General features: G+C 38.9%; 1 protein-coding gene across 1 annotated transcript in view; it reads right to left on the bottom strand.

Annotated features, from left to right (window-relative positions):
• MYH9 (myosin heavy chain 9) overlaps nucleotides 1–13,325 on the bottom strand; it is a 70,335-nt gene that overhangs the window by 52,413 nt on the left and 4,597 nt on the right. The window contains exon 2 of the mRNA XM_084206496.1: nucleotides 2,011–2,363. Coding sequence (XP_084062622.1) covers nucleotides 2,011–2,343 — 333 coding nt within the window. The 5' untranslated portion in view covers nucleotides 2,344–2,363. The remainder of the gene's footprint in view (nucleotides 1–2,010; nucleotides 2,364–13,325) is intronic.

Raw genomic sequence — 13,325 nt, 5'->3', positions numbered from 1 at the left:
ACTGGAACGTGTAAGATTGACTTTTGAGTTTCACACTGAATACAAACAAAGCAGGTCAGGTAAGCAAAAATTATTCACAAAAGCTGAAAAGGATCTTTTGACAAAGGATTCCAAACAGAAAGGGTTAATATGAAAGCCAGTCTCTTAGCAAGTCACCTCAGTGCAGAACAAATTCACACATGGAAACAGCAAAACGGTGTTTGGAGTCAAGCTCTTAGTTCTTGAATTGTTTGTCACTCCTCACTCAAAATTTGCCTGCACCAGCAAAAAGATTTCCCCCTTTGTATTACAGGATGGAAAGACAGAAAAATAAAGATAAATAAAATGGAAAAAAGATAATAACTTATAAAAACACACAACCTGGCTGCCAAATAAGAAAGAAAGGAGAAGAACAGAACTAAACTATGCCTGCAATCTTTCCAGAGACATTTATGCTGGAGATGGACTGCGTCTACTCCCTTTCTGAAAGCGGATTAATGATCAACTAACAGCCACTCCAATGAAAGTATTTTAAGCCTTCCCATTAATCTCCTGACTTGCTGAGAACTGCTGACAGGTGAGATCAGTCCGTTTCACAAGTGCACAGGAACACAGTTTTGGCAAGACTCAGATTCTGTAATACAGAAACACTATGCAAGGTTTGCTTGGGTGAAGGGTGTGGGGATTTTTTACAAAAAAATCTTACAATCTTCTTACAATCCAATTAGAAGAACTCAATTTATTAGTCATAGACCATGTCTGAAGTTTCAGATGGTATCTTGCAAGATATGTGAAACAGCCTATTGCACAGCATACAACAGACCTTGAGACACTGCTGAATTATTTTCAACAATTATTATATAATGTAGCAGCATTTCCTACTCTAAAAATGTTACGCACAGGTCTTGCCTATCCTATTTCATCTGAATACCAAGATTTTTCCATCTGAGAGTAGATTTTGAACAGTAATGGAACAAGTTGTTAACTACAAAAATAATAAACTACATAAGCCTCCAATCACATTAGCTCTCAAATTTTGACATCAGACTGTGGAAGTCAGACTAAATTTTTATCGGCCTTGCATCTTTCAGATAGTCTCTGATAATTCCTCCAAGAGCCATCTGTATGCCTTCATGCCACTCCAGAAGAGCAGACACAGCACTAGTAAGTTGTGAGTTTCTCTCTTGTGTTCTCCCTAGTCCTGTTTTAACCAATCACTGACACAAATTTTACATTACTGCTGAGTTTAACAACTCTTTCTATAACTGCAGAGTATTAATAAAGCAGAAGCTAGCATGACCAACATCTGCTTGCTAAACACAGGCAACATGAAGGGGAAAATCAAGAGGGAACTGAAGAACCAGGTCAAGGTTCCAAAGTCTCCTTCCCCACCTTTCCCTATTCATTGCCTTTGGTATTGAGTGAAGTGGCTGCTGCCTGCTTCATTGGGTATGACCCTTGGTCCCATAAATGGTGGCTGTTATTTACACAGCAATGAGAAGCAGGAATCTCTGCTCTTGTCCATTTGGGGATGGAAAGAAAAGGAACATTTCCTATCTGTAAGTACATTCAGGCACACGTTTCCTCTCTAGAAAGATGCTCTGAAAGATGTTCTTTCCCACTGAAGCTCCAGACATGGGAAACACATTTCAGATGCTGGGTGGATTAGGACTGTGTTTTTATTATTATTTGGTTAGGTTCAGATCAGACTCCCCATTTACCACTACCCAACTGCTCTTGTGTCTTGCTAAGAGAAAGTTAAAAAGCATTCAAAACATCCTGCAAACAAAGACATTAAAACATTAAAGCCAGATTTACCATAGCATTCCTTGAAAGCTTCAACATTAACTAGAGGGGGATTGGCATAGTTTAGTGAAAAAAATTTAAGTAGAAGGAGGAAGGTAAGTCACATGATGAGTTGTGTGCAGGGGCAATGAAAGGCTAACACACACATTAAGGAGCAAAGCAATTACATTAAGTTCACACACTATGTAATCAGGAACTCCTACCCCAAGAAACAAGATTACTTACATAGATCAGTCCTGAGTAGTATCTCTCCTTCAAGTTGTGAAGCACAGAGGCCTCATTCAGGCACGTCAGCTCCGCCATATCTTCTACTTTAGAGAATTTGGGGGGGTTCATCTTCTGGATGTCATCCTTATTTACTTTCACTTTCTTTCCATTCTCTGCCAGTTCCACGATGGCTTCATCTCCTACTTCTTCCTTCAGGCTAGCTGCCTCAAAGCCATTCTTCTCTGAGGGAACCCATACCAGCTTCTTAGCTGCCCAGTCAGCCTGAGTCAGGGGGTTATTGATGATGTTTTTGTCCACATAAAGGTACTTATCTGCGTCTCTTTGCGACATCGTGGTTCACGGCTGGGGACCTGTGAAGAAAGGGAGAAACAAAGAAAAAGGTTATTTTTAAAGCCTCAAATTGCCTTGCAACTTCTCAGAGGCAGACAGGCACATGCTAAGTACTCTGAATCCCTGGTCATTAGAGCATGCCTCTCCCTACTTTAATTTCATGTTAGTAAGCACTGCTGAAGTTGTCAAACTTCCAATAAGGCCAAGGTTTTGCTTGCCAAGAGTATGAAAAAAACCAAACTAGCAAGCAGTTTATAAAAAAACCCCAAAAACTACAACAAAACACTGACCGTTAAGCATTTGGAAGCCATTATTTGGCAGAAAATAGGAAGCACATTAAAGTGGCAAGCACCAAACAATTTGTGCCAATCCTCATAGCATCAGACACTATGTCAGTAACATTCAGGTCAAGATTAACCCTTCACTGCTCTACTTGGTAGAGATATTGGTTCAGAAAGAAAATCATAAATGTGTAATCAACACTTGTACTTTGTATCTCCTTATTCTGATAAGCTATAAATCAAAACCCACAACTTCTCAGAAAGGTCAACTACCAGCCTAAAATGTGAGGTGCTCTTTGCTTCTAAAAGATAGCAGTAATTTGCAGACACCAGTTAAGACTGATATTAGATACTTTCCATCAGCTTAGTAGTAATACCCAGCCCACCAGTTTAAATCTTTTTTTTTTTTTCCTAGATAATATTCAGTAGAAAAATATCTCCAAGATAGTAACAGAATAAATCAGGAAATTTTACAGCTAAATATCTTCTACTAACATCCTTCTATGAAGCTGTGGTCAGATAGAGGAGAGAGTTTCATCCCTGCAAAAGGGAGACTTAGTCTGCACGCTTGAAAAATGGCACCCTAGATTTAGTGTTTCATCAAAACCAGAACACTACCGCCAGGGATTTTTCCAGTTTATAAGGCAGCAATTTTATTAGTGCCATTCAAAAGTCCTTTCAATCAGAAAAGGACTGCATGCGTCAAGGCTCATTAACCATGTAACAGCAGCCTCTTTACAAGATCCCATAAACATTACTTCTCAAATTCTTCCTCACAAAGATACCAGTGTCCTCAATATATGTTTCTCATAGCTTGAAAAGAAACTAGAGCTCTTTACTACCTAAAGAATAGGAAATGAAAATATGAGTATTCATGTCCTAGAAGGCTATCAGGAGCTACATGGATAACTTCTCTACAGAATTCATATTTAGGGAAATCAAGTAAGTGAAGTCTGACTACACACACTGGAGACAAAAAAGTATTGAAAGTGGGACAGAAGCAGCTCAAGCTCAATTCCCAAAACATGCATGAGAGCAACAATAGATGTAGAGTCCCAGCATTAGCAAACAGCGAATGAAGCCAGAAAAGCATCAGCCATAATAATGATGGGCGCCAATGCCCACACCAGTCATTTGTAAGCGTGTAGGGAAATTCCTTTCAACAAATGTATCACTGTAAGTGGTATGTAACTTTGTGCCAGAGACTGTATGGATAGCTGTATATTCACAGTCAAAAATTCTTCAGCAAACAAAGAGAAAATCACTCTATAAATAATCACTCCCTTTAGCTTGAGTTTAAAATCTTTGTCTTAAGCCTTACAGGATGTGCCAAGCAGCTATTCCACACTTGACCTCATCTTTCCTTCCCCACAGGGTCACTGACACTTCCACCTCAACCACAATGGTGATTCTCAGAGCAACTCCTCCTTTTCATATTATACCTGAAAACCAGATTTCAATGGATACATGATGAAGAGATATGTTGTAAAGATAAGATGCAGCACTCTGGAGGCTGCCATAAAAAACCTGAGCTGTGGGGAGAGCTCCAAGACCACCCTATAACAGCAAGTCTGACAGAGTATATAGCAAATAAAGAAGGCCAACAATTCAACAGAAGATATTAGGATTTCATGACACTGCAGAATATCATCAGCAGCCTGTGATCAAATGGTTAAAAAAAGGGAGTGGAAGGAAAGAGGGGAAAAAGAAAAAAAAAAAGAAATAAATATTCAATTGTGTTCAGAGTTGTATCAGGTTTGGCAAAGCAACAGCTGTGCTCTACCCTCATTACACAGCTTCCTGCCTATGCAACTCCCAGAATGTAACCAGTTGCCTTTTTTGGCTATAATCAGGCAGGACACAGGCACTATGCTTCAGCTAAATTCAGTTTCATCATTTCCTGAGGAATCCAAAGTAACCAGCCATCTGAAGCGTCCTACATTACACTGAAACATAGTCCTCACTTCCTTGCTGCTAGAGTACATGCATACATGTACTTAAGATACATTCTAGGATAAAGACTAATTCTTTTTTTGGCTAAGGAGCAGATAAGACCACAAGAAATCTTCCAAATGGTATCCCCAGTCAGTCCTAGATCTGAAGAGAACTAAGCAAATAAGAACGTTACAGAGAGGTTAATCAAATTCCTTGCAGGAAGGGTACCCCAAATTATCTCGCATACTACAAGAGTGCATTCTTCAGCCAGTAAGAGATCATTCTAGAGTACCTATACCTTTTTATTTTCAGGGCTCAAAACAACTTTCACAGTAAGAGGAGAAATAGCCTAACACAGCATTCTAAAATCTCATCAAACACTAAGTTCAAAATATTTTAAATATATTAAATATATATTAATATAGTATAATCTAGTGTATATATAAATATGTATATTTAATATAAGTTTTAATATTTTAAGGACGACTAAATAGTAGTGAGGAGATTCCAAAAGGGTCTGCACCTCAAACATGGAACAGACTTGAAAACTCCCCTACTTCATGGCAGCAGCAGCCTTCTTATCATCATCTTAAACTAGCTCTCCTATGCCCCAGAAGAGAATCCTCATGTAGTAGAAGTAAAAGACAAAGGCTCAAGCTAAGATAACATGGCATTAGAGCTATTCTCGAGGCTGACTTCGAAGCCACAGGGCGTCTAAACTAGCAATACCACAAACCAACCATTAATTTGTCTTCTCCACAAGAACAGTACCAGAGGAATCAGATTCAGCAAGTTCCATCTCACAGACTCTAAAACTTATCTTCCTAGCTTAGGCTGCATTTCACTGGGCATTTCTAAAAATCCCTTAAAGTGGTCAAGGAAGGAAGCAAGCCCAGTAAGCTGTTACACCAACTCACAATGAATGCAAATCATTGCTGTTTTAGAAACAAATTAGGAAGCAATTTGTTTGCCGGGTAGTTTGCATTTGGGGTGTAGATAATTATGTAGGACAAGGACATTTATCTTTACATAGCTATTGTGCAACTGCCAGATGAGAATACCGTTAACAATATTCTTTTTGATGCCAGTCTATAGGCAAGAGGACCAAAGAATACAGAAGGAAGACAGACCATCCTTGTTTTGAGTTTAAATGTCTCCTTCCTAGTATTGTTTCCAAAAATGACATACTACAGTCACTTCCCTGTTAACCCAGTATGTTCCCTTATTGTGGTTCACAGCAGTCTGGGGAAGAGGCTGGTCAAACTTTGCTTGTTTTCCATTATTTCAGGGTCCTAGAGATATTCTTTGCCATCTAACTAACTACATAATTGCCAAAAAGATGCCATGCAGTCACAGATAGAGACAAAATGCTCTCTACAGTCATGAATAGGATGGGACCAAGACTTCAGTATGTAGTGCAACCTTAAAAAATAATACCAACTGCCCTGTTGACATACATATTTTCCAGCAGACATTCTTTTGAGAGGAACAAGTCAAACATCAGATTTAACTTAAGATGACATGCATTCCCATTGAATTAGGCAGAATTACTCCAAACCCTCAGTGGAATACAGTCATATGGACAGAAGTTTGCCTTGGTCTCCTGCAATTTCATAGCCTTAAGGCTTGAATTATAAGACACTTCACACACACTCCATGTAAAGCAGCATCAAGTGCTTCCCATAAACCTGGGAACAAGTACTTTATCTGGTTTGGAAAGGTCTAAAGGGTACCTCTGCTGTAAGGTCCCTTTCTTTCAATTACAAGTGTTTTGCAACTGCCAAAACCACAGAACATTACCTATTTGCAATTAAATTTTCACGAACTATTTGTATTACATCCCCCATTCCCCCCAGACATTTACTCTGTCAGCAGCCACAGAATTGTCCCTGGGAGTGAGCCACTGCTCAATTAGATAAGCCTGAGCTTTACTAAACTATGGAGCTAACAGATGAAGTAGAAATAGAATTCATAAGAATTCTATGTTTATTTCATAAGAGCGTTAATGCAAGAGTTAAAGCATCACACTTACAAGTACCAGAGCACTGGCTGGGCAAGGAAACACCTCCAATTTGAGCTACCTAAACCATCATTAAAGTAGGGATCCCCACACTGTTCTTTCTTGGCTTCAGCCTCATTCCTAGCAAAGATGCATTACTACACTGGAACAGACAGTTTTATTCACACATCATTTCATTTCCCTGCTTTAATGAATTATGAGAAGTTTGTGAAATACTGTGCTACTGAGGATGCAAAACAGCCATACACATGCACTGAATCCTTGGCAATTCAGATCAACACTTCAGAACTTTGCTGTAAGACTGAGCCAGCCTGAAAAGGGACATAAGTTTTCTTCTACTGGAAGTTTTCTTCTGTTTCATATCCACCAGTAAGACACTGTTACAAATTTTCTGTGATTTCACATTAAACAATCCTCCCACATGGTTTGCCTAGTGGCCTTTCTACTTTCAGTGCAAGAGAAACTACCCTAAAGGGTGACAAAAAGAATGAACAATAAATAGCAAACATATTTAGACTACAAGTTAATTTCCCTTTCTTTTAAGAGTTCACCTTTTAAAAGCAGCTCGTGAATACAACTTTGCCACCCCTTTCCAAACTATCTTACCTTTAGCAGCTTCTCAGAGGGTGCAATACAAGACAAAAGGCCCTTTCACAGAACAAAAGGAACGTACACCATTTCTATAGGCAAGACAAGGCTTTTGCACTAGAAAGTTACAGCACTACCGGTCACTCATGGCCCTATTTTAGGTACAACTAAATTACACTCAGTGAAGAAATTTGGTTATATGTTAATACACGGCATTTAAAAAATAATCTGAGAGGCTGTTAATGATACAAACTAAGTTTGGTCAGCAACATTCATATGACGGGAATCCTTGCTGAGCTGTGATCTGAACAGCTAACACTTGCCTTATTCCTGCAATTCAACTATTTTGCTTTCCCCAGCCAGCTGAATGCAGTTCCTCAAATTAGATTTAAGAGTAGCCAGAATGCTAGACTAAACTAGTCTAAAATAGACTTTAGTGCCCATGAACTACAGTGACCATGAACTGACATTATAAAGTCCCTAACCTACCAATAAAAAAATTCCTATAACTCCCTTGTATTCACTAAGAAACTGTTCAGATCTCATTTGTTTAGGTTAGAGTGACACTTCACAGCTCCAAGTGCCAGTATATTTATGGAAAAGAAAACTGTAAAGTTTGTTAGCCCAAACTGCTCCAATTTGTAAGCAACACCTACATAAAAACCGGAGTTTAAATTACTAAGGGTGAGAAATGAATCACAAAGAGGCAGAGGGAAAGGAAAGGGAAAAGCTGGCAGGAAGCTGAACTGATGGACAGGTTATAGCTGCTTATTTCTCAAGTTCAGTACATTGAGACACGCCAGTGCTTGATGCTTCAGGCTGAATGCAAGAATCATGAATTTCAGTTATCCCATGAGAGAACACAACACCAGGCAAGTACCTGAGCTCGCAATTAACACCCCCTCGCAGGCAGCCCCCACGCTGAAGGCACCGAGCTGCACTTACCCTTTCCATTCAGAATGCTGCCATTAAGACTCATTTCTTCTATTTCAGCTTTATTTGGGATTCATAATGACTGCTATTAGGCTTACCGTAGTTCACTGCTTTCCTCTCCAGTCACAGTCTGACGCACACAATACATTGTTGAAAGATTTATTTCACAACTGGAATGCAGTTTGCTGGCAATTATTGTTGCATATTCAGTTTGACTGTAGTGCTGCCCAGACTTGCCAGCTACCCTGTTTATTACTGTAAATTAAACTCAAGGTAGAGCACTAAAGTGCCCTCTCTGTATGTGGGGCTCTAAGAACCAAGAATGAGGAATCTAATTATCTAACGCATAAGTGATGCTTCTATTGCACAGAAGTGACCTACTGCTCAGACTATAGGTAAGACAAAAGAAAGAAACTGAAGGAAATTCTGCATCTTCCAAGCGGCCTAAAGGTACCCAACACACATCCTCAGAACAGTGAACATGGAATAAATGTTTCTCAGTTTCTCCATGTCCAGCCCTCTTCATCAGCTGCCAAGCACCACTCTGGTATGTGTGAAGCAGCACTTGCATATATTCTATTGTAACAGCTGACAGAGGGGGTTTGGTAAAATGCAAAGGCCACAAAGCCATGTACAAGCAAGACACATGCCACTTAACAGTCATCTTTTCTCTCCACTGGTTCAAATACGGTAGGACTGTGAGAAAAGTCCCACAAGCATGGCATATGTGCATTTAACAAATATTAATGCCAATCCGAAGAGGCTACTTTTGGGTACCAAAGACTGAAAACAGGATAATAATGCAGGCTTCACCACGGGCTACAGAAGCACAGGAACAATCTTGGGCAACCACACTGCATGCAGTAATTAACCACTGTAGGTTACAGGCAAATAAAGGCAGGCATAGCTTCCCTAAGTTAATGCTAGGGAGGGTATGCTTGCCTCTATTTTAATTGCACCTTATGAGCTCAGGGAGACATAAAGACTACTACACTACAGCATGTAGATGGCACCAGTACAGTTAATCAGCTCTATGAAGCCTGTGCATGCTGTTTAAACACACTAACCACTGATTTAGGGAGGGGGAGGGTAGCCTTCTGTTGATTTCAAGTCCAGTCTTTAGCATGACAAAGCTAGGCTGGCTGCCACCCAACCCCATTCACTTTGAATAAATATTCAAAGTTTACAATCCTGCATAATACACTTTCTGCAACTGTTGTTTCTCATTAGTGGAGTACAGTACATGCCTTCTCAGCAGAGGAGAGAATTCCTCTTACAGAGACAGTGTGCCCACAAGGAAAACATTCCAGGGGGAGAACACATTCTTCCTGACCACTCAGCAAAGTAATCCCACTTAAGGAGACAGCTGTAGTTCAGAAAATTGCAGCCCATCCCTGCTGTTCAAGCTGTTTTGCTGGAAGACTTGTTTTCAGGAGGCATAATGGCCTGCATAAGTTCTGATCAGGCATGCAGAGTCCCCTACGGACATTGCATGAGAGAAGGGGGGAAGAGCTTAGAAAGTTTTAACCTTTGTTACCTTGGGGTCAGTTTTCATCTCTTCCCTAATATTCTGATTTAAGGCTAAAAACGTATCTGCCAAGAACTCCGAAGTGCTGTGTAAGGTAGCTCTACATACATCAATTAGCATGCCCTGTCATCTTTGTCAATGCCGGGTTTCAAGACACTGAAAGAGCTAAAAAGGAAAAAACCAATTACATCTAAATACAGAGACAAAAAATACAGTGCTGGTTTATCCTTTTAGATGCAAATATTCAGCATTTATGTGGCCAAGATAAAGTCATCTTACAGGAACATTACTCTTGCTAACATTAACTGACAAATTGCTTTGATCTCAGCATCAATACTACTAATCATCTTCCAGCTCATAATGAAAAGAACAAATCATCAGTGTAAATATGTCCAGTAAATAATTTTTAAAAGTATTATTTTTACTTTGCAGCAGAAGTTTCTCTAGACACTTTCAGTTCAGCCTACTGTGCCAAACTAGGACTGTGTACAAGCAGCCTTCTGCTACATCTCATATTTTTACTCTTGTTTCAGATCATTCTGCTGCACATTTACAGCAGCTATGGGGATGGCTGGCAAAAATCCTGGCACAGAGAAGTGTACTGCCTCTACAGGGTCCAAGCTGGATTCTCAACCCTCCCAGCAATACATAACAGTTCAATAAGAAGACCTACATCTCTGGTTATGACAGTGATGTCTGAGGTAGAGGTTTGAAGAATGACTTTTTCTGGACATGAGAACACAGCAACTCTTACACAAAGAGGAAAAAGCTACATAGCCTTTACGTTCTAGGATGTGTAAGGAGGCCAGGTTGAAAGAATTTATGGTTCTTTAATTTTTATTTGTATTATATTTATATTTGTTTTATAAATACCTATGCTCATAAGTATCATGTTCAAGATAGTCTGAAAGTCCAGATTGTGGCATTTCCCTATTGCATTCAAGGCCTGGCACAGCCTCTTAGCCACCCATTATAAGCATTGTTCTACAGAAAGCTAGTGGTGCAGTAGAGCACACAAGGAACACTCAAGTTTGTCTTCTGGTTAGCTTGCTCCCTCCCTGACCTGTGCTTTCTTCTCTCATTGGCAAATATATCAGTCTTTAAAAAGAAACAGCATTAGGCTTCGCTAATTTTAGAATTCACCCAACCGTGCCCTCCCGTCTGGATCTCCTGAAACACTGATTTTTGTGTTAGAGGAGAAGAAAGGACTCATCTTTCAATCTCAAATGAGTAAAAGCAAGGGCAATTGAAGTAGAAACTTAGTCTGGACTATTACAAGCATGGCTATATGGTGTATAAAATTTTCTATATTCTGGCAATACTAGAAAATACTTTTTTGGGAAAAAAAGAAAATAATCTCCTTTTGACAGGTGACTGATATGACATTCCATGGTTCCCATACGAGGAAACAAATATAATTTTTGCTTTCTGCCCTAAAAGGACAAAAAACAACAAAAGGAAACACTGACCACAGAGTAGCCAAACTGTTTTGTGTTTCCACCACAGTTAACAACATTGTCCCCACCCATATACACAGCAGTGCTGTGGTGGTGAGGCACTGGAACAGGCTGCCCAGAGAAGTTGTGGATGCCTCATCCCTGGAAGTGTTCAAGGCCAGGCTGGATGGGGCTCTGAGCAACCTGGCCTAGTGAAAGGTGTCCCTCGTGGCAGGGGATTGGAACAAAATGATCTTTAAGGTCCCTTCCAACTAGTGACTCTCTGATATTCTTCTCCTTATCTACATGAGCAAGAGCTGAACCACTACTGCAGCTGCACTTTTTCCTGACAGAATTAGCAATAATACAACATAGTGATATTTATCACTTAAGTCTACATCAAGTTTTTTGAGCACTAAAGAACTAATTTATTTATACAGTTCTGCCCATTATGAAAAAAATTAGGATTTGCCACATAACAGATTACCTCCTACCATGTGCAAGAAGAAGATAAACTGATTTTGCACATGTATATGTCAGGGCTACATGGGCAATGTAGATAGCTTTTAGAAGTTACATTAATTTGCCTAATAAATTGTCAATCCTTCTTTTATGACTAATACAACTTTCTCATCACATTTGTGTGTTCTCATTTTACTTTTCCCATCATATACTGCATTAAACTTGGAAAGGGCCATTAAACCAATTCACAATAATTTACTGTGTAATGAAATGTCACAGACTTTAGTGTCTGCTATAAAGATTCATACTGCAACATAAACCAGTTCGTTTAGCTTTTATTGTCTGGGTTAAGTCACAAATCTTAAGTCACAATTTAAAGAGTTTTTGTGCTTGTAGAGAAATCTTATTTGGTATTTATGCTCCTCTAAGAAAGAAGATTTACTTGGTCAGTATGCAGACACATACACTTGAAACACAGCCATTTAAGAATCCAATTATTTAACTATTTTAGGTAGTCTACTGTAAATCTGCATCCATACTTCCATTTCTTTAAACAATTCTGAGAAGTCTGAATACATTCCACTTGATGTCAGAAAGGGATAAAATCATTTCTATCTCTGAACAATGGAAAAAAAGGCAACGTCTGAACCACAGCTATGAAGAACAAAATATATTTAAGTGGCATTCTGCTAAAAAATAAAATTCCACTAATACAAAAGAAATATTTCTTAGACTACCTCATATGCATTTACAAGCAAAAAGTAAAGTTGTTTTTATCTTCATCTCAAATCCTCCCCTTCTGAGCTATTCCACTCACTATTAAACACACAGGTACCCATCCTCACAACCACCCAAAAACCCCAAAGCAAAATGTCAATACCTTCCTCTACATTTTGAACCATGACTGATACAGCTAAAACAGAAGCCTGAGAGTATTTTTTATCTACATTTAAAAAAGGTGCAAAAATCAATTTACCATATAAACCAAGTAGTTTGAAGTGCTTGGCCAGGAACTTTCTTATCCAGTTCACTGGTTCGATTTCAGATTTGCATTCAGTATTTCTTGAGAAGTTCTTTCATCTAAGCACCCTATACCTGTTCAAATATGTCTAAATCCTAAGATAAGGTTTCTTTTTCTTAAATTGACAGCACATCAATGAAAATTACTTTGTTCACACATTTTAAAATAACTGATTTTATCAATTCTGGCACTGAAAGATTGGAATCTCTAGCACTAAATGGCAAGCAGACCTACATGTAACAGTCCCTGTCAAAAAGAACTAAATAACAATTGACTTATAAACTGATACTACAGTTCTGTTAAGTCAGTCACATTTGGAAAGAAAGAGAAGCAACTAAATTTTTAATTGAAATTTGTCTGTAGGTTTCCTTTTTTTTTTTCTTGGACATTTAAAACAATTCTGTTACTAAAACTAACTGGGTTGGTTGTTGACCATAACCAACTTCAACCCAAGTCAAATCTACTACACCTCCAAGGTTGAGTAAAAGAGTCTAAATTCAAATGAACTGGTCAAATCTTGAGCTTAAAAGAAAAACACAGGTGAATGTACTCTCATCACTACAAAAAATAAAAAGCGAAGTAAACTATTACAAGAGCATGCTTTAAGTCCAAGCTTTTAAACAGGAAGCTGCACAGCAGGAAAAAAAAACCCTCTGACTGCACACAAGTGACAAAATAGAGCTGTAAAATTTCTCTAAACCTTTTTTCTTACAAGTCTGAACGCCCACTTTGCTTTCACGCAAATCAGAACTCCAGTTCTGTGCAGAGGCATATATCA

This window comes from Fringilla coelebs, assembly GCF_963513975.1.
Source record: "Fringilla coelebs genome assembly, chromosome: 5".
Lineage (NCBI taxonomy): Eukaryota > Metazoa > Chordata > Aves > Passeriformes > Fringillidae > Fringilla > Fringilla coelebs.
This window is presented reverse-complemented; position numbering and strand designations above follow the sequence as displayed.